General features: G+C 34.6%; 1 protein-coding gene across 13 annotated transcripts in view; it reads right to left on the reverse strand.

The window, feature by feature from the left end:
* RYR2 (ryanodine receptor 2) overlaps nt 1–27,476 on the reverse strand; it is a 421,309-nt gene that overhangs the window by 105,426 nt on the left and 288,407 nt on the right. For all 13 annotated transcript variants that reach the window (XR_010830264.1, XM_066993993.1, XM_066993989.1 and 10 more), the window contains 17 exons: nt 25,328–25,601; nt 22,067–22,181; nt 21,360–21,492; nt 20,074–20,177; nt 17,515–17,650; nt 16,664–16,850; nt 16,086–16,191; nt 14,658–14,778; nt 13,226–13,395; nt 11,998–12,218; nt 10,541–10,631; nt 9,116–9,256; nt 7,418–7,581; nt 4,885–4,963; nt 4,128–4,217; nt 2,863–3,000; nt 502–579 (listed from right to left, as the gene is read on the reverse strand). Coding sequence is in view for 12 of the 13 variants with exons in the window: in XM_066993993.1 (XP_066850094.1) it covers nt 502–579; nt 2,863–3,000; nt 4,128–4,217; nt 4,885–4,963; nt 7,418–7,581; nt 9,116–9,256; nt 10,541–10,631; nt 11,998–12,218; nt 13,226–13,395; nt 14,658–14,778; nt 16,086–16,191; nt 16,664–16,850; nt 17,515–17,650; nt 20,074–20,177; nt 21,360–21,492; nt 22,067–22,181; nt 25,328–25,601 (2,348 nt within the window). In the remaining variant the exon portion in view is untranslated. The remainder of the gene's footprint in view (nt 1–501; nt 580–2,862; nt 3,001–4,127; nt 4,218–4,884; nt 4,964–7,417; nt 7,582–9,115; nt 9,257–10,540; nt 10,632–11,997; nt 12,219–13,225; nt 13,396–14,657; nt 14,779–16,085; nt 16,192–16,663; nt 16,851–17,514; nt 17,651–20,073; nt 20,178–21,359; nt 21,493–22,066; nt 22,182–25,327; nt 25,602–27,476) is intronic.

A 27,476-nucleotide genomic window follows, 5' to 3' on the forward strand; every position in this document is an offset into this window, starting at 1 on the left:
AATGAGCAGGAAATTCTCCTCCAGTGTGCACAACGAATAAGTAAATTCTTATAAAAACTCTTTCAGACTGATAAACTAGAAATTAGACCCCAAACCTACAAGATAAGCCAGAAAAGCTGTCTCTAGTCTCCAACTAGTAAGAACTACTACTGCCTACTACTCCAAGCATGAGACAACTTTTTATACTCTCCCCTCCTGTCCTCCTGACTGTATACTGTCTACGTATTTGCAGCTGCAGAATTTTCTAGGTTTCATTTGTCATTTCTTTCATGGACCTACAGTAACATACTTCTTTCAAGAGAAGAGAAACTTTCAAGCCTTTCAACAAGAACCATGTTTTTTGAAGTAACAGAGGATCAAAAAGCAGTGGTGAAAAAGACAAAAAATAAAAATAAAAGCATATCAAAAGAAATAACAGAAACCACAAAACTTGTTTTCAGTAAATTAGGAGAAAAAAATGCATTGTCAAAAATGTTAGGAATATTAACTATTCTGACTTACATGTACATCTCTGGAGAGGGTGACATTGCTCATGTCAATTGCTCGAGGACTGTAACCATGGGCTGCATCTACTGAGATCTGAATGACAAACACGCAAAACAACAAAGTCGTTGGAGTTGTACACAAGTATTTGATATGAAGAAGTTCACATTTACAAGATATTGAAAGTAATGAAAGTACTGAGGCAAAAAAAGTGCCCTCTAGGGGGCAGAAGGGTCCTATATAGCCCATCTGAAAATACAAAAAGGGTGGTTAACTTAAAGGGTGGTTAACTTAAGCTACATGTAGGTAAAGGTCTACACTTTTTGTTCCCAAAGACAGAAGTCATCAGACACAAACCCCACACATGCAAATACAAATTTCACTTGAAAACATGTTTAAGATCTGAACTCACCATGAGTAATGATGTACTAAAGTTATGATTAAATCTCTGCATTTACTATAAATTTTTATCCAAATTTTTCAGCCAAATCCTTGATCATCTACTTTAAGGTGAATTCAGGCAATAATCAAGCTTCCATTTTTTTTCTATTGAAGCCTATTTCTATATAGAATCTACTGAATATGATACTTGTCTGTTTCCTTCTGTCGTCCTCCCAGCTCAGAGAATACCACCATTTTGTCATTCATTCTTTTTACTGACTAAATATGTCACTGGCTTGCTCATTACATTGAAACAAAAGGTCAGAAAAGGATAATTAGCAGAGAGATGCTGGATAGCAAGAAATGTGGCTAGCAATGGGAGGTTACTGGGCCTTCCTCTGCAGGTTCTGCTTTAACAGATAAATTCACGTCCTCCACAGGAATGTCTTCCTTGAAAAGGAACAGTGGCCAGAATTTTATTCCAATGTCTGATACTGTATTTAGATGCACATATAAAAATATGTACATGGCCTAAAAAAAAATCAAAGGCCACCTTTAAAAAGGTATTTCTGTCAGAGAAGAGACTAACATAATGGACATGTGTGCAGCACACAGTAAAAAAAAAAAGTTCTGATAAGTAATTGTTTTGTTTTCTAAAGCAATAAATTCAAGTATTGTTACATCAACACAAAGATACTGATTAAATATAGTTACAATTTCTCAGTGAACAGAGGAAAATGCTAGATTTTGTGTGTGATGACAGCACTACATACAATTTTAAACTTATATACAACATTTTAAACACATAATGAGTATAAATGTGATAGTGTACTCTGAAATACTGGTGTTCTAGAATTCAGGAACTCTTTTCGTACAGTTACGTAATTTCATTAGAGTATGGGAAGACTAACTTATCTACAAAACCTGTTCGAAAAGTTTATATAATTCGAGTCTTATTGGAAAGCTACTAATTCTAAACTGTTCCTTATGCTTAAAGTACGTACAAATACCTGTCAGTATAGTGTTTGGGAGCAGTATTACAAACACCCAGAAGTCACGAAATTTGGAAATCAAGAATTTTAGAAGGATATTGCAGTTTGCAAATTATAATTTCACTTCCTCCCAAGTGATAAAATCCAATCTCATGATAGACTCTTTCTAGTATCTAGAGAGTGGACAGGAAGGTTCAACTGCTTATTTTTCACAGGCATTCTGCCAGACTTTCACATATCGACTAAAGAGAGTTGAGTAGAGAGAAGGGGAAGAGATTTTTCCCCTCCATTTTTCCCCCCACTGATCTGTCTCTATACATGTCTCTATACATGTCTCTATGAATGAGAGTGAAAGTGCTACTTTCCTCACCTCAGTTTAATTTGTAAATAACATACACCTGAAAGAGAACACATTGCCAGTACTGTTCCATGTTATCTTAACGGCATTTTGATTTAAGAAGCTATCCTGATGGAAAAAGAAATATGTTTAACATTTTCTGAATTTTGGCCATCTACAGATGTCAACTTTATGCTGCATTAACATTAATATTTGTATTCATTTTCTGTTTTTAAAAAGGACAAAATAAAAATCATTTGTATCTGTACTTTTACTTATTTCTTTACTTACTTAAGGGCATCCATAGCTACCTAATTCCAAAAAACGTATCTTAATACCCAGTACTGATGTGTAATAACCTACTGGATGTAATAATTCAACTAACTTTAAATCAAGTAAAAAAACAAATTCATATTTCAATTTCGTGTAGTTTTTTATTATTATTATTATTATGTTTATTAGCTCATTATTTTGAAACAGGGAAAGAAATTCCAGGTTCAGTGAACAGAAATCTAAACCAATCTTCAGTGTTGTACAATTGCTTGTAAAAAATACCTTCATACATTTGGTATGTATTGGAGTATTATTTCATCACTTGTAAAATCAAAGAATGGAGAGCATGTTTTGCATGATTATTTTTTGCAGTAAATTTACAATAAAGTTACTTACTTGACTAGTTTGAGATATGCGACGTGTCCGATTATACAGTGCCATGGAATCTCCCTCCCGTGTCCTTTCAATCCGCCATCCCCATGCCAGCATGGTTTTCAGTGATTCTTTGATTGGCCATCGATAAATTTCTTTCTCCTAGAAAAATGCATAGGCAATAATTACATTGTTTTTCATGTAGCTGTACAGAGAAAAAAAAAATATTATATATATATATGTATATACAGAGAGAGAGAGAGCTGTTGGGCTTCTGCTTAATTACACTGAGATGCAAAGAATTATACTGAAATCACTCCTCATGGAAAAGGGATACTACAATTAAGCAAATAAATCATACAAGATATTTCAGAGTATATTTATCATTTCAGAGGTGGGCAAAATTGTGGCCTTACAGTAAGCTGACTTATCACAGGGATAAATAAGAGTGCTAATGGAATGCTCAGATATGAACTTAAAGGTGGAGTGGTTAATTATCAGGACTAATGTGGCATTTTCTCTGCTTTATGAAACAACACAATACAATCATAGAATCATAAAAAAGTCTACATAGGAAAAAACCTCTGGAGATCATCTTGCTCAACCTTCTGTTAAAGTCAGATTACCTAACCAAATTCGGTTAGATTATCTAGGCATCTGCCATGTCATGTCTTGAATATTCCCAGCATATTACTTCCCTGGGCAACCTACTCCAGCGTTTAATCATTCTCAAAGTAGAAGGATTTCCAGAAAGCATTTCTGCTGAAGCAACTTAATCCCACTGCCTTGCCCTGTCACTGTGCATGCCTGTGAATAATCTTCTCTGTAACTACTATTTAGAGACTGAGATTAGACCCCCCGAGCTTTCTTTTCTTTAAATTGAACAAACCCAGTTCCTTCAACCTTGCTTCATTTATCAAGTTTTCCAGCCTCCTAATCGAATCCTGGTGGACCTCTGCTGGAGGAGACCAGACAAAGACAATCTAAGTCTTCACCGAGCATTCCTGGATGACCTTACTGTAAGAATATACTGGTATTACGACACTCAGTTTCACCATTCAGACATGAGAGAAAATAGATTGAGTGACCTACCTATTGTATAATAAAGCCCTATTGTCTCTTTCTGAGATTTTGATAAAGGCAACTATCTCACACTAGCTGATGCACTCAAAGAAAAAAAAAAAAAAAGATTTTTTAAAAAAGTGATGTAAGCATTAGGCAATATTTTCACAATGAAAGATACAAACTTTCGATCTCCCAGGGTGAAGAAGTATGAATAAATTCCTCACCTTTTCAGAGAGTAATTTGTATTGTTTCATTAATGGTTGCACTTTTGCAGATTCAGAATATGTTTCACCATATGTCCATCCATTGGCAAACTAAAAACAGTAACAAACACGGAGAAAAAAATAGGGAAGAGTGAAAAATTATTTTAAAGTTCTATTTTAATTTGTACAAAGGAACAGAACAATCTTTCCGTAGGTCTGTTCTCTTAAATTTCCTCTCTATTTTCTCAGCATTTTCTCAACCAAAATTTATATTATCCACATGCAATGAAATCAATTATAAGAATACCATCATTTTTAAAAATTAGTCATTTCTTGAAGTAAACATATCAACCTATTTTATTTTTATTGATTTCCTTTAGATATCTATATAGAGCAGAACGCTGTGTTACAGTTGAGGAACAGTTTTTAATACTTGGCACCAGAAACTATCCAAAGGCATAACAATCCAAAGAGTATTTTCCATTAAAAATATAAATTTTAGGTCAATAAAACTCTTTAAGCAATTACCAAGTATATTTAATTAAAAGTCAACAATAAAAATAATGAAATGCTGAAACACTGTTTTGAAATATTCATGTGGACTTACAGAAGTCCCACCTCCAAAAAATGCACTACAAGAAAATGTGTATTTATGTCTTACCTACATACCAATTTGGAGCATAATGAAAAATAATAATATTCAGAGTAAAATTTTTCTAAGATTAAATGGATACAAATAAATAATCTGATTTAGCTGTAAGAGGAATACAGACTTTACCTTTTCCATTGACCATTTATCATGAGAATGTTCTGCATATTTGTTAATGAAATATTCTAGCTTTTCAGGGATTGTGATGCTGAAAGTGAATGACAAAAAAAAATCCATTATATCACACATGCTAAAATGTGAATCTTTGTTTTGAAGAAAAAAATAATAAAAAAAAAAATTTACAACACATAAATCCATTCAAAGCATCTTACTGTGCTGGTTTCCTCACTTACAGTTTGCTCCAAGCCCCAGTTAAATCAAAGACAAAATCTGACCTATTTAATGGGTGCTGAATGAGAATCCCGGCTGTTGTAAGACTTTTGACACACATATGTAAGGAAAATTCAATGATACCCAGTACTCATGTTTCTTGTCATTTATTTCTATTACCAGCATTCATTTTGAGATTTAAGATATAACTATGACCTGTAGCTTCAGAAATGGAGTAATTTATTACATAGTCCTCTACAAATTAAGTGTCTTAACAGTCCTTTTTGAAACACATCATGTACTTTACATATTCCTATAAACTTCATTATATACATGGAGAACTTTAATTTATGACAACTCAGAAGTTATATACTCAAGGGTTTATTTTCCAATACCCCAGTGAATAGCTTAAAAATATAAAAATCCCTACTGAAACCAGAAATAAAAAATACACTAGTCCTTGGTTAAGAATGTTTAAGCAGTAAAAGCAGCTATCCTTAACTATCAAACAATCATAGACAGAAACCCCTTCCAAAAATGATTTATTACGTATCACTATTTTTCTGCATCTGCATTCTCACAAATGAAGGGGAATAACTGCTTCTTCATCACTTTTGAAATACCAAACTCTTTCGCCTAGGACATTTAGTCAGCAAGTGTTATAGCGCCATCTACTGCAAAGCTGAAGAGTGTGGTTTTTAACCTTCAGTCACAATGAATCACAGAATTGTAGGGATTGGAAGGGACCTCCAGAGATCAGCAGGTCCAACCCCCCCGCCAAAGCAGGTTCCCTAGAGCAGGTTGCACAGGTAGGCATCCAGATGGGTCTTGTATATCTCCAGAGGAGGAGACTCCACAACCTCCCTGGGCAGCCTGTTCCAGTGCTCCGCCACCCTCACTGTAACGTAAAATAAAATTATGTCATATACAGTCAAAGTAACACTTTGCAAGAGCCTAATAAGGCTGGCCAGAAAATATTCATCCATCAGTTAATTAATTTTTGTTTGTTTGTTTGGAAGTGTGAATTTTAGGGGGAACTCTACTGATAGTATAATAACTTCCATAATTTCAGAAATACAGTAAGTGGACAAGTACAATGAGGTTATATTATTGATATCTTTATATGAATAGAGCTTGGACTGGTAAGCAATGGGATGCAGGACTGGCATGTAAAGGAGTATAGGACTGGCTGGAAATGATAATGATTAATGTAGTGCTTTCTTTGTCTTGAATCATCATAGAACTGTTGACTCCTAAGAAAATGAGATGACTGATGATTCTGGTGATGTTAAGTAACATTTTCTGAGGTTCTGAATTTATACTTGCTATTTACAATTTTCTTCTGAAAGGATACCAGAAGAAGTCATCTTTGATTAATTAACAGATAGTATAATACCCTCACTAAGTTTTGTTAAATCTTCATATATCTTAAATACATCTTGGACAAATTAATTTTAGTGGTGATTGATGTGGGTCCCACATTCCAGTCTAGATAATGGCTTCTGCTACCATATTTCAATGTGCACATGTGTACAAACATTCTGTATCAAAAGTATCAGACTACTGACAGCATTCTGTTTTCTGAACATTAACACGGACAGAAAGCTCACAAGGGCAATTGAAGCCAATGTTCTACAAGTGGTATTTTCAAGATACAGTGAACAACCACACCACTGTAAGACACTATTCTTTACAAAGGAGAATATGGGCCCACCTGTAGTAAAAAATGAGGACACAAAAATCCCTTTCTGATATGTGTTCTTTCTGACTAACATACTTAAAAGAGCATGGTCAGAGTCTGACTGCCTGGAGAGAATGAAGTTCTTCCTACTTCCCCATTATTTGTAGTAAAAAGAGACTATATGAATGCATGATCATCATCATTTTCTGCAAGTACAGTGTTATTCACAGGCAAAAAAAGCAGTGTCTTATCACATGTAAATAATGACAGGGATGATACAGAACTCTCTGTTTCTCCTGTACATACGAACATGCTATGCTGTCTGTAGCAGACTTACAAAGATAACTGAAGAGCTCTATCTGAGGCTGAAAATGCATTAAAAATCTGCAAAGTTGTCCAAAGAATCAGTAATGTAACTGGATGCTTATTATTTGCTTGTTATTATTTAATGCTTTTGATTATTTAAAATAAGCAATACAAATAAAAATATAAAGTTAAGGTCTCCATTTTATCTAGAAGATGAGAATTCAGAAGAGTCAGGAATAAAAGCTGTAACTTCACATCATATCCAGCAACAGACTCCAGCAACAGACTCCATCCTTCTTGTACACATTCATTATAAAAAATAGTTGCAACAAAATAATTCCTTACTTGGATGTATCAACAGGTTGAGGATTAAAGTTCCCTTCTGAATCCATTGAAGACTGTTTTTCCATCATATTTACATAATTTGATTCCATATAGTCTGGAGGTAAGGCCCCTGCAACTGCACTCAAACAAGGCAAAGCCAGTTTGAACAATTCTTGTTCGTATTTCTGTGAACCACACAAGGGATATAAAATGAATAGTCAATGGAAGCTATTGACATCGTTAGTAAAATTGATACAGCTACATGTGAGAACAAGCAGCCACAGAATGGCTTTCTTAGTGCAAAATTCAATTTCTGTTCTGAAAATAAAGGAACCTGACTGCACAAAACTTTAGTATAGACTAAAGATAAAGCTAGGATCAAGTAAGCCTAGCTCTTGCTGAAGTAAATGGAAAAAGCAGTGATAATACTGGGAGCAACACTAGACATTTTTCAAATGTCTGGTAGGAGAATATAGCACAGGAACATTCATAGCATTTCCCAATACTTAGATTTGAAATGAAACTCGAAAATTTAAGCAAGTTGGTTAAAATATTCACAGAAAGAACAATAAATAAATACGAAGGGATACTGTTAAACCTTTGTCCACCATAGGGTTGAGCCAAGGGTGATCTAACTACAGCTTACTAAGCAAAGGAATATGAATTAGAATTAGCATAGGTCTTTTCCAACAGACCCACAAAGATGATTGAGTCCAACTGCCTGACCACTTCAGTGCTAATGAAAAGATAAAGCATATTATTGAGGGCATTACCCAAATGCCTCTTGAAGATTGACAAGCATGGGGCACGTTACGAGAAAGCCTGTTCCAGTGTTATACCACCCTCATGGTAAAGAAATTTTTCCTGATGTCCAGTCCTCCCCTGGTGAAGCTTGGAGCCATTCCTATACCTCCTGTAATTGGTAACTAGGGATAAGACAGGAGAACCTCCCTCTTTGCTTCCCCTCCTCAGGAAGTCATAGAGAATAGTGAGATTGCCTCTCAGCCTCCTTTTCTCCAAACCTGATAAACCAAACGTCCTCAGCCTCTCCTCATAGGACATGCCTTCCAGCCCTCTTATCAACTTGTTACACTCCTCTGGATGCATTCAAGTATCTTAAAATCCATTTTACATTGCAGAGACCAGAACTGCACACAACATTCACGGTGAGCCCGTATCAGTGCTAAATATAGCAGGAGAATCATCTCTTTTGACTAGCTGGCTATGCTGTGTTTAATGCATCCCAAAATGCAGTTTGTCCTCCTGGTATGCCAGGGCACACCACTGACTCATGCTGAGCCTACTTTCAATCAACACCCCTAGTCCCTCTCTGCAGAGAGGGAGATGAATGGCTGGAGAGCAGTCCTGGTTTTTACCTCACAAACTGCACTTCCTTAAAACTTCATTTTTCAGCTATCTGCAGATGCTTGAATTTGCCTGTAGGTTTCTGAAATGTAGTTGACCTGTACAGATATACTTCAAGATTACTTCATTATAAATATATATTTAAAGAGCAGACAAAAGGGTATACCTATGTTTAAGCTGAAGATAGAACAGGAAGATTTAAACTAGAAGTCTTCAGTTTACTGAAGCCTGTATTTTTATTTTAAGGTAGATAACACAGGGTTGATATAAGCTAGGTAGAAAAGACAGATTACAAAAAAAGAAGTTGCACAATAAAGCTTTTGTTAGCAGTAGATGGATAGTAATATGAATTACCTTTTGAGACAAAGCATCAAAAATACCCCAGAACAACTTTCTGGATAAATGAAGTTCTTCTTCTGAGGCAGCACCAAAATTACCCCATCCACCTGGCAAACAATAATACTTCCAGCATCTTTCATAATGATTTGTCAGCAACTAAAATAGAAGATATTTCAAAAGCAAATAAAATACAACTGCTGAGGTTCTGCAGTTCTGGCACTCAACATATACAGGCACTGCCAGAACAATTTCTAATTTTTATAAAGGCATATTATGTATTTATTCTTTAAACTGTTGGTGGACATACCCACAGTACAAGCAGCTTTTACTTTTTAACAATACAAAAAACATGTGACGGAGGATCATTCTTCCCAACACCACCAGAACCCTGACAGCTCAGATGAAGACAAGAAGTCAACTCCAACAGTATGCTGCTATTCCAAACATTGCTGTTGGTTGGGTAAGATAACAGAATCATGACTTACACTAGTTCCCTTTACATGTCTGGAAGCTATTCAACAATAACTCCCAGTGAGACTCATCTCTTCTGTGAGCTGTGAAATGTGCAATCAACCTACCCTCCTGTCCTCTATTACAATTGGCAGGAAGCTTTATTCTCTACCCCTCTTTCATTACAGACATATTTATTCTTACGTTGTTAAAAAACTACAGATAATTAGGAGGTCAAATAGTGCAAGAACCTGCTACTAGGTATTCACCAAACCAAAACATTACAGATTTTGCATTTAATGGATTCTTCTCTGTCCCTGAGTTACAAATAGGAGGAGGAAAAATCAGTTATACATAGGTCACTAAAGACCATCCCAAATGACAATGAATTTCTGACATTAATGAAGTATAAAAACCTAGTCCAATTCATGAGTGCTTGTACAAAATTTTTCCTAAGGCACAGAATCCTCTGGAAATATGGGCCAAAATCTTAATTCAGAGTTTAACAGTTGCTCAGAGGAACAAAAAAAAAATGTTTCAACAAAAAGTTTCAACATCAATTTGCAAAGCATGCTGGCAAAATATTATGTCATAGCCAGGAAAGAGATGTCAGGATACCCTTTTTTTCTAGTCAGAACAAATGACAAGATGGAAAAGTGCAGATACTCATAACATAAGTATGCAGAATTAATGGCCGTCATTAAATAAATATATATATTTTATTCTATTTAAGTATAGAAGTGAGGCTTTTGTTAAAAAGAGGGGGGGAGAGTATTATGAAAAAAACATTAGACGTGGACTTCATAATTCTACATGGGTGGATGCAAATTAAATTGATTTCCTGCCAAAAGAGGTAGTTTATCTCTACCTCTTAGATTACTGCAGAGTGGAGGCAAGGTAACAAAGAAGACAGAGAATATTCTCCATGGAAGTATTTTCTGTTGCATTTTGTTACAAGGAATGTTACTGAAGATTAAAATGGCCATTTACCTTGAGAGGCATCTTTGCATGTTCATTTAATAGGGGAACATCAAATACCAATCTTCTCAGCAAATGCTGCATCATGGAAGGCCTCAATTGCCTGAAAGCAGATAGATGATTTCAGTAGGGTGTACCACCATAGTTGCATGTAAATAAATAATAAATACATTAAGATAACCTGTCATTTCTACACCATTAAAATTCTTCAGATTCATAGAATCATTCAGGTTTGAAAAGATCTCTAAGATCATCTAGTCCAACCTTTAACATAATTCTTGAAGAGCTCCAGGGATGGTGACTCAACCACTTCCCTGAACAGCCCAAGTAATAAACAAACTTCATTAAGTAATACAATTTTGTTTGCAGCACTGAAAAACTGTGTCCAAAAAGAAAGCAAACAAGCACATATTAAAAAAAAAATCCAAATATGCTGTAAAACAAATACTTTAAAAAGCACTGGGAAAATATCTGACCTGTAGACAGAGATGTAGTAAATCAGAAAAAATAACACCTTCTCATAGTGTATATTATGATCACCATGCCCACAAGAAGAGGCTATAATGTTGATTTCTTACAATATACCACAATGTTGCTGAAAAATATCTTACAAACTAATAACGACATAAGAGTGCTAATTCTTCAGATGTACAGGGACAGAGGAAATAGGTACTATGTGTATTTTAGAATGACAAAGACGTTGAATTGTTCCAGTAAAATAGCAAACACTAGTTCATTTCATTGATTCTTATGAAGGTCATGTATATAAAATGATCAATGTGGCATATTTTGTAAAAGAATTGTATGGTACATTTCTTCCTCTCTCTCAACTACGAAATGACTAACATAAGAATGTCTGTCACCTCTGAAAAAATTTCCACATTAAAAATAATAGTTTACAGTGAAACATTCAAAAGAGTTCTGGTGATTTGAAAGCCTAAATGTTGCTAACTTCCATTACAGATTATGTCCGTAACTACCTAATCAACTTCTGATAAATGACTCTGTAAGCTTATAAAAACTTTGGATAATAATTGTTTTTGAGTCTTGGATGAAGTGTAACAATATCCGTCATTGATTAGGATTTCAAATGTAACATCTCCATAGAACCATACAATCTACTGATCATCAACCACACTGCCAATCTCTACAGTTGAAGTGTATATGGTACTTCAGTGTATGCATGGCTCAACTTTTCCAGAGGTTTGTCTTTTGCAGTACATCTTCTTAGTTAATTGGCATTGTTTTATTTTTTTTAAAACTCAGTAACAGCAAAATAACCAAAGACATATAAGCAATTAATAAAGTAGCAAATTGAATACAACCACTGTATTTAAAATGTCACAATCATGGTTCATCAAAAATTCTTAATTATGCTACTGATGGCACAGCTCTGCATTCTTGTATTGTAATTATCATAGGTCACTTCATCTTTTCACATTCCTGTACAGCCAAGAGTATTTTCTTACCCACAAATAGACAGTAAACACTCTTCAATGGAATCTCGCTGAGCTTTGGTAAGAGAGCAGCCCTTTGACAGTCTGTACACAGTATGTAATAAGGAATCAATGAGGGAAGCATGGTGCTCTGTGCCAGCAAAAAGAGGAGCACATCTGGTCAACAGAGGCAAGACTGCTGTGCAAAGGTATCGATTCAGAGCCAAAGCCATATCCGTAGCACTTAAGGCAGCCTACAAATTAAATGAGAAAAAAATTAGATTTGTCTTGTCAGTGTTGTTACAAATTAAAGATTTTTTTTTCTTTTGTATCAGTTAAAGAGGGAATTTTTCAAAGCACACAAATGCAGATTTGAAACCTACTGGATGCTGAATGCCTAGTTTCCTTTTCTGCTTCTGTAGTCTTCTCACATATGGCACTTTTTATTGTTGCATGAATGACAATATGACAAAAATCATAAAGTTTGACACTAAATGTAGTCTCTCAAAAACAACAGTTTTCAAAATTATATTAAAGAATGTCAAAGTTCTTTAACAAAACATTCTGAAATCAGGTAATACCAGTCAAGTTTACATTAGCAAAACTCAGTATGCTGCCATGTTAAAATCAAGCCCAAGTTCAAAGTGCAATAAATCCTCACCCCCTCTTTCTTAAATAAAAACATAACTATTAAAAAAAAAAAAGTTTAAATAGAAGGTGAGATAGGGAAATCAAAATTCATGTCTTAGCCCTCATATAAGCTCTCTAAATCTGATCTTTCTGTACTAAGCCAACTAAGAAAAATTAGATGGAAAGAAGGCTAACAGAAAAAAAAAAAGCAATTTTTATAATGCATTAAAATAAAAATTAAGGAATTTTCTGAGAAACAAAGTGGGTGCCCCTAACAAATTCATGGAGACAAACACTTTCTCTAAATCTCTGGGAAGAGGCTCTCAGTTACATGCTTTATTGGCAGCTGATCTGATTTTCATTCCATAGCAAAAGCTCAGAAGGTCTCCTGGGAAAAGAAAATGGATCTTTTATGATTATCAAAGGGGACTCTTTATGAAGTAAGCATCATGCTAAAGAATCCCTCTTCACTGATCTTCAAATATTCTCGAAGCTAAGAAGCAACAGACAGCTCAGCCAGCATTTGAAAAATGCAGAGGACAACATGAAAAAAATAAATAAATAAATGCTTTTCTGAGGAGCGAAAAATGCTTCAGTGTTCATTCAAATAACAAAAGACTTAAACTCTTACTGTATCTAAAGAAGCAGCAGCACGGAGATCTGGCAGAAAGCCAACTTCAAGAAGGTGAAGAAGAAAATCCTGATCCTCAATTCCATAGACCCTGTCAAGGAACAAAACCATGGCTGCCTTGTGATCTGGGCAAAACCCCGCAGACATGTCAGGTTCCACCACAGTTCCATCTAAAAGATAAAAATAAAACTTTAATGACAAGGATCATCCTTCACCAGCAGATTAGGCAGCCACACTACTTCTTGTCAGAGGTTTTAGTGTCTCTGTTATATGTAACCATCTTCCCCATGGTTTTATTACAGAAAAGCAACATATTTATAGTTAACTGAAAAAGAGTGCATAAGGCAAATTCTACCCTGATAGATCCCGAAGTCCATACATGCTTTTCTGCTCTACTTTGTGCATCAAAGTAGATACTCAAGTGTTGATATTCTAATACAATAAGTACCCAAAACATATTAATTTATCTACAGAACTACTTATATATCTCAGAAGAAGCAGACAGAAAGTAAGAAATTTAACAATTCTACATCAAACATCCCAGGAATGCAGCACCAGTGAACACATCAGTAGTGAACAACAATGAATTAACATTGTGCTAAAAAGTCCTCTCTATCTGAAAACTTCTGAAATTCCTGAATGAATTCATAGAAATACTTTTAAATTTTGATATTTTCATTTTGAAAACCAAATAAATAATTATGTATCCATGAGCTGTTCTCTATGCTATTTAGATACCACTTTTAGATCTATAATGTATTATCACTATTTGGAATATAAGTAAATAGTTATATAATAGCATAATTGATCTTTTTATCTTCTCTACCGTGACTTATTGGACATTCCTGTGCTGTAAGCCACTATACAATCCCTGTTACAATTACGTTTTCTCTCAAAATACCCAAAGAAGTAGATGTAACTCCTTTCCATTTTATATCAATGCCCTCAGAACTCCCACTACTGCAATGAATTCTGTGTAGGCAGAATTCTATGTATGCCACACCTATAACTTCACCATAGTTGCTGAAGAACAACTCTGGTGTCTTAGTAAGATCTGCTAGAAACAATTAATAGGGTTAGAACAGCAAAAGCAAGGATTCCATTATTAAGAAAAGAGAATGTTCTTCTTTTTTAATATTTTAGAGGCGAAAAAAAGAGAATGCATTTGCAGATTTCTTTTTAAAGTTTTAACAGATTTTAATGAAATTATTTGAATGGGATTTACATCAGTGAATATAAGTGTACACAGAATTATTACCTATAGCATGCAGAAACATTTTTGAAACACATGATTTTTCATCTAGTCTACATGATAAATGGTTTAATTTCTAGAACATTTTGAAATATTGAGAGAAGTATATTTATGAATATATGGTCAAATTACAGAACATAACAATACAGTGGGAAAAAAACAGTACAATAACCATCTTACCTTTAGCTATGGTCGGCATATGGAAAGGAATACTAATTACGCCCACCAAATCTTCTAGTGGAATCAAAGACCTTAGAATTGACCTGATTCTAATGGCTTCCCCTTTACCAGCATGGATTAGCTAAGGAAAAAAAATAAATAAAACATTACACAGGTCTTCTTTTTACCTTGTATGTGTGTTCACATTCAGGAAACTTTGCAAAACGTAGATACACAAGAATAACTGCTCTCAAACTCACATTATATTTAGTAATATAAATTTCATATAATCTGTATTTATTTGCTGTGATCTGGATGCAAATATGCAAAGTCTAGAAATCTAGAGGTTTTGTTTCTAAATAATATTAAGCCCATTTTCAGAATAAAATGTTAGGTAAAATAGCTAAACAAAGCTTTAAATGTAGAAAAAAAAAAGGAAAGGGGAAGAGGAAGGGGAGGGAAAGAGATGGGGAGGGGAGGAATAGACTGAGATGAAAAAAGCTTTTTTTTTTCATTCCTGGTTGAACAACGACACTTTCAACTACCCCAGTCATTTTGTTTTGTTTTGTTCTAAAAAGGCAGTGAGTCAGATAGAAAACAAGATGATGCTTTTATTCAAACAAAACACTTACTCATACATTGAATTTTATGTATGGCTATCTCTGTCAAGTTATCCATCTCTGCATAAATCTTGTGCTGATCTATACTGATCAACATTAATTAGGGGAGTTTTTGAAGTGAAATAAGAAACTGTGAATAACTAAGTGCAATTTTTGAAGAACGGGAATGTATTGTGATTTTTAAACTGAACAAATATTTTCAAATAGTATTAGCTCTTGGGAAATAAGCAGTAAGTGCTCATTTTTTGCAGGGTCTAATTCTGGGTATCTAATACCTAAACCAGTGACATGTTACCTTTCTTGAGGAGGTTTGTCAATGTGAATAAAGATTATCAGATATTGACACATATATCCATGGACAACGCTTATTCTTATGTTTTAAAACAATTACCTATAATATTTACACTTTAATATGAAATTTAAACAGTCTCTTTAAATAAGTATACAAATGGAGTAAAACTATGGTTTTAAAAAACATTCTCTACACCATCACAATAAACAGTGAAATTTGAGAAGTTTCATTAACACAATATCACAATGGGCAATCAAATAATATTCGTAACAGAATGTTGTTAAAGACCAAATTGCCACAGGAAACAGTAATAAGAAAAGGAATGGAATAATTCCTTTGAAAAACACAACTGAAGAGCTCACAGAAATTCTTGGAAATTAGTAAATGAACACATTATGTACATTATGATATTATGTAGTCATAATACTGCTTTAATACCCGATAACATATGTTACTGTGAAAAAGCCAAACAGCAGAACACCAAACAATCAAAAGGCTATGGCTTTACTTTCCAATACATGACGATGTACAACTTACATGCATTTCAGGGGCACAACGTCCTAAGAGATCAATCAAAGCAGCATAAAAGGTCATGATTGCATTTCCCATGTGAATAGTGTCATCTTCTTGTTCTTCCATTTCACTGTAATTAGTTAATTGTTAAAACATTTAAAAGACAAATAAAATAGAAGACAGTGTTTACATCAGCAATAAAGGATAAACTGCTCATGGATGCTATAGCTTACATGTGGTGGCTTCATCATAACCAAAGCACTTTTGACAGAGTGACACAGAATGAAATCTGTCCATAAGAGACTGTAGTGACATCTGCATTGTTACAATTTATCTGTCTCATTTTGAATCAGAGGACTGAAACTTAAAGGACTAAGAACAAACAGAATTCTAAAGAGGATTTAATATCTAGAGAAAGTCACGTAAATCGAAAGCACGGGGAAGGAACTATTTGGCAGAAGACCAATCTCTATCTACCCTCCACAGAATGCATCGAAAAATCTAGTCGATAATTTATGTGTTAAAATAAGTCATTTCATGACTGGGATCATGAAACAGATAAATAAAAATGATGGTAATGCAAGCAATTACACTGCACCTACAGAGTTTTACTAGATCCATTACTTGGCGAAGGTCCATCTCTTGTTGGATCTTCTGATATTTTTATTGCTTCCTCCATGGCAGCAAGTAGACCATTGCCTCCTTCTCCTCTTAGAGCTGGACCAAAACATTCTGGTCGACGAATAAGCAGTCTGACAACAACATTAGCATTCTCCTCCACACTCTCTCCTATCACAAAGAACAAATATCAAGATTTAAGTTTATGTCAAGGAGACTTCTGAAACATAATCAGAAAAAGTTACACTAAACTGCAGAATGTATGCATAAGTACATACTTTTAATTCCTAACCTGTTTAAATATCATGACAAAATTGTGTAAACACATAAATATACCCCTCTAGTTATTATTGTAATAAAAGTTATGAAATAGAATATGTGATTTAATTCATAATTATGAAGTACAACTGATTTGTAGTAAAAAAGTCATATTCAAGTGGGAGTACTAATTAGGAGACCGCCATAGCTCCTAAATACAAACTGGACTGCCTAAACCTTAATCAAATGGCTCTACATCTAGCATGAGTTTTATCTTAAAAAGATTTAGGAGTCTTTGCTCCACTTCCAAAAGTAGAATCTCAAAGGAGATGTGGCCATTTCAATGACTAAAGATGGATTGAAAAACAGGGCATACGCTCCTGGGAGCCTATATGATGTATGAAATAGGCATCTAAATTATTATGTGTCTTGCTTAATTCTGCTCTTTCTGCTAACTGTTCTGTAAATTTATGGTATGCTATCAGGTTTGCTTGTAACTGTTTTAAATGTCAAATTTCATGCAGGTATTTATTCAAACACTAGAGGAAGTTAAAAACCTGAGAAGCTTCTACACTACCATTGCAAAATACAGCAAAACGAAGAAAATCCAAATATCGTTCTCCTTCAACTGGATTCCATCCAATGTCTGGATAGCCTTTAGAAATCAGCAAAGGACAACTCTGCAATCCACAACCAGCCAAGTAGCGAACCACCTATTAAGCAAGATAAGATAAAAAAAAAAAAAAAAAAAGATGCTTACTGTGAAAAACAAGAGAAGTGAAGTTTCAAAGGGAAGCCTCCACATATATTGTCTTGGATTTGGTTTCCACGTTCTATTATCCCTGACATAACCAAATCAAATTTTAGGCAAATCAAAATCACCTGTGCTGGTACAAGAGATTATTTTATCCCAGTTGCAAGATCTAGCATTTGCTCTTGCTGAATTTTGTGAGGCTAGAGTATGATTCTACTCCTGTTTCTCCAGCTTTTTCAGGTTCCTCTGAACAGCAGATGTGCCCTCCAGCACATTGACAGCTCCTCACAATTTATTGACAACACACTCCATCCCATCATCCAAGTCATAAAGGAAGACATTAAACAGTACCCAATGGCATTGCATGAGAACGCAATAATTGTGGAGAATTTGTGTTGATGTAATGTGGCGAAGGGATGAGAGGTGAAGCGTTTGTAAATTGTCCACCTTTGTTTGCGTTGTGACATGATTTTGGTGTGGAGAACTCTTTTTGTTGATGTGTGTAAACTTTGTGAAGGTGATGTGATTAATGTATTTTAATGTATTTTTTAATAATAATTTGATTATCTATATAGTTGCATATTAAAAATACAGCAGTGTAACTATGCTATATACTTACATATATATTATATATATTTATTTATTTATTTATTGTTTGTGGAGATTCCCTCCAGAAACTTAAAAAACTGCCTGGACTTGGTCCTGGGCAACCTGCTATAAGAGGTCCCTTCCAACCTCTGCCATTATGTGATTCTGTGATATATGTATTAGTAAGAATCTAGTCAGTAGTTGATCTTCCCCCTTAATTCATGGAGTACTGTGCCCAGTATTTATCCCTGAGGGACACCAGTAGTAACTGGCCACCAGCTGGACTTCACATGTTTGAAAACAACCTTCTGAGACCAGTTTTCCATCCACCTTATCATCCACTTATCCAGCCAGTTTGGCAATAAGGAGACTATCAGATACTTTGTCAAATACCTCTCTAAACCGATGTATACAATACCCAGTGCCCTCCACTTTCCACAGTGGCAGTCACTTCATTACTGAAAACAGTAAGGCTGGTTAGGCCTAATCGGCCCTCAGAAAACCCATGCTGGCTGCTCCCAATCACCTTCTTGTCTTTCATGTAATTAGAAATTATTTCTAACACTTCTAACTATTTCTAAGACAATTTGTTCCATAATCTTCCCAGGGACTGAGGTGAGACTGACCAGTTTCTGTTTCCCTGGATCCCCATTCTTGCTTAGCTTGATTGCAATGACCTTTCAAAAATGTCAGAGTGAATCTGCAGTGATGTTGGACAGCTCCTTCAGTACTGTTGGATGCATTCTGAATCCACTTGCACATATACAAGTGCTCCCTCATGCAGTCTTCCTCTACTGGAAGTACTGTTTCACTTCCACTGAGACTTTCCTAGTACACACAGGGACCTTGGAGGCCTGAGGACAAACTTGACCAGTAAAAAGTAAGGGGTAAAAAAAGAAAAACCAAACATTAAGTACTTCATCCTCTTACCTGTTGTTATCTATTAGGTCCCTGCCCTCCTGAACAACAGACCCATGTCCTCCTTAACCTTGATTTTGCTACTGATGTACTTAAGAGAAACAGTTATTCTTGTCCTCTGCCTTCATTGTTATTTTCCACTCTAGCTGACCTTTGGCTTTCCTCCATTCCTACATGTACTTCTGATGTCTTCGTATTCTTCCCAAGATCATGCAAAAACACAGTACTACTATGTGAGACTAGATGCCATACACTGAAAATTATAAAAAAAGAAGTCATTATCTTTCAAAAGAATTTCACAACTCTTTCCCATGCTCTTCTTTTTGTGGTCAGCCCAACTTGCTACATCTCTGCAAGTTTGGGAATAGCTAGTAAATTGCCACTGATGACTGCTCCACACTAGCATGAATGCACAATCATTCTGAAGCAAGTTAAGTATCAGGAAAAAAAGCATACCTACAGACATATATCCTGAAAATTTGTTATATATCATAACAACTTGTTACAAGGTTTCTAGTAATTCCTTTTCCATTAGGCTATCAATGTACGTCACCATCAAGATCGAAAAACAAAGAAAGGTTTTAGCAAAAGTTTTGCTGGGGGGTAGACTCCGCTATTTCCAAAGAGCTGCCCTTGAACCAATTCCTGTTGGTTTCATGTACATATGTAATAACAATAAACTTACAGTTCAATTATCCAGACCACCAGCAGAAAGATCAGATTCTGATAGTCTAAACTTTGGGGTTTAAAATTCCCATGCAATTCTCATCTTGGATCTTGATTACTCCATTCAACTTCTTGTTAGCCTGAGCAAGACAAATCTGCCCCCTTTCTAGATGGTCTATTAAAAAAATGCTTGATAAAACAGCTACAAACCTTCTCCAAATCAGGCTCCCTTAAAGCTAGCGCAAGTTCATTGTTATCCATCACAGATGCTGCTGCAACATCTAAAGGAGTTGATCCTCTCATAGAAGGAGAAGCTGTTAAAATAAAATTTAGTTTCAACAATAACTTAATAAAAACTAACAATTTTATAGCAAGTACAATAATAAAAATATTTTTTTTAAATTATTTAAATTTGTTTAAAATTATTAGTTTTACTAAATTAATGATTTAATAAAAAATATTTTACCACTCAGTTTATAATTATCACGAACTCTATGAAACTTGTCTTTAATAGGAAATCAAAACACCTTTTAGAAGTTCAGGCTAGAAACAACCTGTCTAACACATTCCTATTCTCATCACATACCTTGTTTTAAGATCTCATTCTTTACAATATTCTTCACTGAGACAAATTTGCTTTGAGAAAAGGGAATTTTTTTAATGTCCAGAAGAATGGCATTTTATCAAATGTACTGAAATAGGAAATATCTTTCATATTTAAAAGATGAGATCATAAGTTATTTATTTCTTTTAAAATGGCAGTCAATATAGCATCTGAAAAAGCAAAGATTTTCATACTAACACTCCAAATGCATTTTACTTGGGCAGTTTCTCTCCAAAATGATTTTTGATTTATGCTCCTGCCCCATATCTGTACATTAATAAGGACATTTTGATAATAATAATAAAAAAGCACTATGATGATTATATAAAATATACATTCTGAATTAAAACTACTAAATTAAAAAATATATATATATATATATCTCCGCTGTAACACACGAGACTACCTAATATTTTATGAAAATTTTAAGGTTCATCTCTGGGCATCTGGGCGTGTATATTCTAGTAAATAAGCTCTGTATACTGAACGGTCTACAGAAGAAAACAGTGGAGCAAGCCTCAGCAGTGAGAAACAAGCCATAATGAAAGGCTGCTAACACTGATCTATAACCCTCTGTATCAAAATCACGATTTTATTCTGTTTCGCAAATAGTTAAACTACACAAAAATTCTCCCTTAATGTCCAGGCATACACCACAAAGTGTATACTAAATTACTTCAATTTAATGCTACTGTTATGATTTTGTCTGAAGTTAGCAATAGAGTTAATGATTTTTTTTTACTGGGTAAAGCAGAAACTTCAAGACGAGCACGGAGGGATGCAGAAAAAACAATTGGGGAGGGGTTAGGGGGAATAGAAAGAGAGAAAAAAATGCAGAAAAATTTAAGACTGTTTTTTGTTTAGAGTCTCAGAAGCCACATACATTACTTACCAAGGCCAACACTACTATTTTCCAACAAATAGCTAAGATGATCAAACATAGCTTTTTGATTCTGCCTGCTGATGCGGCAAAAATAACATAGGAAACGACAGCAATTTGCTACCATTTTTGGGAAAGTGATTTCCTAAAAAGCAAATAAAAACAGACTAAAGCTCAAGTTTAACAGACTTAACACGTGCAAAAGATAGTTTCTGTAACAGCTGTTTAACGTACTAATATTTACACATCATATTCATTGCATCTCAGCATCTGTTAGGTTTCACTCTGAATTCAACAGGGCTTTCTCAGCAAGTAAATAGCTCCTTAAGTTCCACATATTAACTTATAAGTTTGAAAACAAGAGCTGGGTTCACCCATAAATTCTAGATTCAAACATGAATGAATGTGAATATTCAGATTTGCAGTGTGATACTGCATCCATTTTTGTTTCTAAAAAATCCTAAAAATCCCTTTAAAACCCAATAAGCATATGAACTGTTATTTGTATTTTTTTTTTCTTAAAAGCATCTGAAATTATAATGCTAATTCTATCTTCTTCTGGAATGGAAAAATGGATTCTTCTAAAAAATTGATCAAATTAGTAAATTAGTAAATGGTTGTGGTCTCTGTACCTCCAATGACTGCTCAGCACCTTACAGGATAAAGCTTTGAACAGCTATATTTTATTTTTTCTGTCTTCTTACAGTAAATTGCTTTACCTTGGATTCTCCTCCACCAAGCACGTTTACCATCACTTCCATGACAGTCTCATGCATGCCTAAAGCTCTCATGAGATTTGGATGTTGGTAAAATACTTTGTTATTCATGATGTCTCTAAATAAAAGCAATAAATAAATAAATAAATAAGTAAATAAAATTGATTACAATTTTATGACCAGTTTACCCGTTATATTATTTGCAAAGCTGATTTGCTGTGTAATTCTTCACCATCTGAAGGGACTAATCATCATAAGATGTGAAGAATTACATTGGGACCTTCTCTACGCTGAGTCTCTCTTGATATCCCCCTGCTTAACCTCTCTGCCCCTCCCCTTCCCCACCCATTACAGCTATTTATTTTTTTCATGGACATCACAGAAGACCCTGACCTTTCTTTTCCCATATTAAAGTTATTGCCCTAACAAGACAATAACGAAGCAGAGTATGATGATCTTGTATCTTTATTCCAAATCTAAAAATATTTTCTGACAAAAGCACAATCAAAACTGCTATATTAGGTTAAATTTCAATTCAACTGATCAATATTTTCTGAGAAAGCATTCTTTTCCAAATATTTTCAGCCTTGAGATATTTGACATCTGCTGTCAAGACCAAGAAAAAATGATTGTAGAGGTGAGTACGTAGATCCAGCTACTGTCATCAGGAACTTTAGCTACATAAATGTTAACTTTAGTTCATGAGTTATGGCTCACAAGGACACTTTCTTCTACATATTTCAGCAGATTACATTTGCATATTTGAAAATCACTCCTGAGGATTAAAATGTCACTATTTTATACAGATGTGATATGTCCAATAAAAATGTGTATTTTAAAAAGTAATTACATTTCTAACAACTGTAGTTAGTCATGAAATCGCATGCAACCCACAAAAAAATGTGAAAACAATCAAGTCATGGGAGAAAAGGACTAGCAAGTCCAGGACAAACAGGAAATACTGTTGTCAACTGTTCAAATTTCACTGTATGTTTCTTATGACGTAAACCTTCTGCAATTAGGGAAATTTCAGCTTTACAAAAGACATGAAGAGGACCGATTCATCATTCTATAAGCTACAAATCTACAACAATCAGTAGTACAACAGAACGTATACAGTACATCTGATGTAGCTGGCACTATCAGTGTCTGATCCCCAGTAACTCAGAAAGATTAACTGATCATTTTTTTCCCCAAAGCCTCCAACTACCAAAGATGATAAAGGATGTGCCCTGCCTCCAAAAGCTACCCATGACACATATCTTTCCTGCAATCACCACACGCTGCTGCTATAGAAAATGACCTCAGTGGTGACATTCTATCAAGTCATCCTAAATTCTTATTTGCCTCCAGCAGCTTTCTTTCACAGGAATAACAAAGTACAGAAAGTCAAAATATCAACCTCAGCGGCTGGCCAGCAATACTACACTATTTTGGAAAATACATCCACTTTCAGTGTTCTGTGTAACTGCTGACTGCATTATGAAATGTCTTCCAGAATGTCACTTCTAGAAAAACTCTTAACAGCATTTCTGAGGAAACTGAGTTTTTAAGCAGGAACAAGTGAATCTTCCATTTCTCAGCTGTAAGAAAGGAATGCTTTCCACCCACAGTAAAAAATCTGGCATTTCTAAATAGGTACTGGAGCCCAGGTTAGTCTATAAAAGACATAAATGGCACAGCTGGGGAACCTACAAGATAAACAAGACTATGACAGAAGCTATCAAGAAGGGTATTAAGAACAGGCAGCAAGAACACTTGCTTAACAGAAAATACCTCTTTTTTCCTTAAACCAGATTTTCACATATCACCAGACTGTTACCATTAAATCAGCCTGACTCACAAAGTCTTACCTTTTAACTTGTAGCATAAAATTGTGAGGAAAAAAAAATGCTAACAAAAAGAAAGCAGAACATGAAATAAAAAACATTCTAAGCTTGGTTCCCCACCCCCTGCCCCAGGCAGAACAATGCCAGAATTTAGTAATTACTCACTCATTTTAGTCTTAGCTTAAATGAAACATAACTCAGATTTAAAATACGAAGGTGAATATAGAAATACCATTGTTTTCTGTATGTTGATGGGTGACTTTCCCCTTCACTAAAGCATTAGCGTGAGTACACTGAATATTATAACAGCCATGAAAAATTTATTGAACCTGCTGGCAAGCTATGAAGTAGTTCATAATGGTATTGCAAAACTATTTATACACATTATTTGGATATTTTAGATTTTCAGTAAGTGGGGAAAAAAAAAAAAGGAAAATATATTTTGCACAACAAAAGCTTCTCTTCCTGCATTCCTGGCATTCCTCATGTAATGCTAGCTCTTGTCATCACTATTGTTGACTGGGGATTTCTAAAACATCATAGCTGGTGTTTAATCTCACCAGATATCTCTCAGACGATAACATTTCTTTGAAAAAAAATAAATGCTCTTTGCTTTTAGAGCTGATCATGATTTCTTTACACCATTTTCTCCAACTGCACCTTCTATTAGGCTATATTCTAGTCATATAATTGAGAAAAATAAGACTGGATGAACTAGTTCAACCAGTACTTGTTACATGCAGTGCAATAGAAAGATGGCATTTGTGCAGACACATGTTTATAAAACTCCATTTTCTGACAGCTAGAGGGGTTTTGTATGTGTCAACAGCTGCCAGTTCCTATACTCATATAAAAATGGACAGCAGTGTTGACAGAAATCTTTATGGCAATAGTATTTAAAACATGGCAACAAAATATATTTTTGTAGTATCTTTTAACATTACATATGGACGCAAGGTAATGGCATGAAGCTGTGTTAGGGGAGGTTGGGGTTGGATACTAGGAAGAGGTTCTTCACTGAGAGAGTGGTTGGGCACTGGAACAGGTTCTCAAGGGAAGTGGTCACAGCCTCGAGCTTGCTGGATTTCAAGTGTTTAGACAACACTCTCAGACATCTGGTTTGATTTTGGGGTGGTTCTGTGTGGAACCAGGAGTCAGACTTGATTCTTGTGGGTCCCTCCCAACTTGGGATATTCTATGTTTTCAACTTTTCTCACAAGAAAAGTTTACAGATGTCATTTGGAACTCTCCAAAACTGATTCATATAATGCTACAAATGCATACAATGTTTACAACTGAAGATACTACATAACTAATACCAATGTCTGCATTTACACCCATATAGACTATTCACATTCAAACTTCATGCATAATTTTGATGATAACCATACAACAAATAACAACAAATATCTGCACATTAAGAGATGTTATTTACCCTAATCCACGAATCATAAGTTTCTCTTCCTCTTTTCCCATCCTGACACTGAGCAAGGAACGTATTTGGCCGAGGGATGCCAGAAGATTGATTGTGTCTTCCACAGACACACTATTTATAGTATAGGTCTTTGGCAGGGCTCGAACCAAGCCACCAATACCATCATACTGGCGATGAAGCAGTACAAACATGGCCCTGACTAACTCTGGGTCTTCTATTACTGATTCCTGGGCCCAGCGCACCATTGTGTCTGAAATCAACTGTTGAAGAGTAGCTGTGAAGAAAATACATAAATCACAAAATTACCATTAATTACTCATATCTCTGCCAGTAGTTCCTCAGAATGCATTATGCACCATGCATTGTAATGAAATCAATTCTCAAGCACTTTTTCCTTAGTGTTTCTTTAGCAGACTATCAAAGCAAAGTATAATCAGACAGTAAAAGCAGAAACATCTCAAAAACAAAAGCCTACATTTAAAATTAAAATTAAATTTTAATTTAATTAATTTAATTTATTAATTTTAACTATTAATTAATTTATTAATTTAATTAATTAATTTAAATTTGAAGTTAAAATACAGGAAATAAATCTAATAAAATAATATTTATATTATATTATTATAAATTATATATAATTTATATTATATATTATATTATTATTTATAAAAATAACATTTATATTATAATAAAAACAATAACAATGTAATAAAAAATATGAAGACATAGAAGATGCTCACAAACTAGACAGATTTATTTCTACATATTATTTTTAAGATTTTTGCAGGAATTCAGCTCTCAGGGTTTTTCTTACATATTATGAAGTGAGGAAAAATGCGCTGTAGCATATGTAAATGCTGTATTACTTATTTATGGCTCTAAGCTGTGCATCCAGTCGAAAGTTTGTAATGTACAAAATGGAATAATTCAATTTATTCCATTACCAAACAAAAAAGACCTTCAAAAGAAATAAATGAGAAGACTCCAATCAAATAAATGTGAAATCAGTGTTTGCATAATTTGAACTAAATCTGTAATGAAGCAAGAAACCTATATATGATGTTCTGACTGGCAACAATTGCAAGGATTTGGGAAATTTATGTATGTTAAAACACAAAAAACGTATATCGACAGTTAAGATTTGAGACCATGCTTTAGAAAAAGTACTCAAGATCTAACAGTGTAGGCAAAGTATTTGATGAGGACAAGTGAATGCTGTTCTTTTTCCTGCCTGAGGGAACTTCAACTGAGGTCTGCAAGACCTTGCCATATCAATCTGGGACCCTCTCAAGATATCCTGGTAGTTATACATTAGAAAATCCTGCCTTTTGTATTCACCTAGCTAATCAATTTATATCCATGTCAAGCAGATAACAAAGGAAGTTTGATAATCCCTGCTAAAGTTCAACAAACCTCCTGATAAATACTCTGGTGTTAAGACGGTTTATGCAGGGCAAACATCGAAAATATTTTCAAATTAGAAATTTATGTGTTGAGTGTAACACAACTTTGGAATAAAGTAGATGTAATTTCAGTCTAAACTCAAACCACAGAAAAGTGAAAGTACTCAAAGAAAGATACTGACCAAGAAGGGACAGGGTTTAAAGAAAAGACAATATTTAACAAAGAAGAGACTTTTTTCTATGATGTAGTAATACAGAGTAAGGGGAAAACATAAAATGGAGCACTGTATTTCATCATTGTTGTCCAAACACTGCACTATACATATTTCCACTGTCATACCACATAGCATTTTTTAGAACAGAAGCACTTAAAAAGTAAGTAAAAGGGTGAAATTTGTTTTGGCTGATACTTCAGAAGGTACTAGAACTGAAAAAAATAATAACAAAAAGGGACATGGTATTAAAGTTTCCTTTGTTCTTTGTGAAGAATCACATAAACAGGCTGTTTTCTCCTGTTTTGATAAATCCAATACTATATCCCATTTGCCCATGGATCTGGCTGTATCTTATTTGCAATGTAGAACCCAAACAGTCTAGTCATCACCTTAATGACTTGTGTGGGCACTTATTTCCTCTGATGAGTTGTACAGAACTATTTCCATATAATATTGTCTTTCTACTAAGACAGAAGAGAGACAAATTGGTTTTGTAGAGCTCTAAGCTTACTACAAGAAAAAAAAAAAAAG

Source organism: Anser cygnoides, chromosome 3, assembly GCF_040182565.1.
Source record: "Anser cygnoides isolate HZ-2024a breed goose chromosome 3, Taihu_goose_T2T_genome, whole genome shotgun sequence".
Taxonomy (NCBI): domain Eukaryota; kingdom Metazoa; phylum Chordata; class Aves; order Anseriformes; family Anatidae; genus Anser; species Anser cygnoides.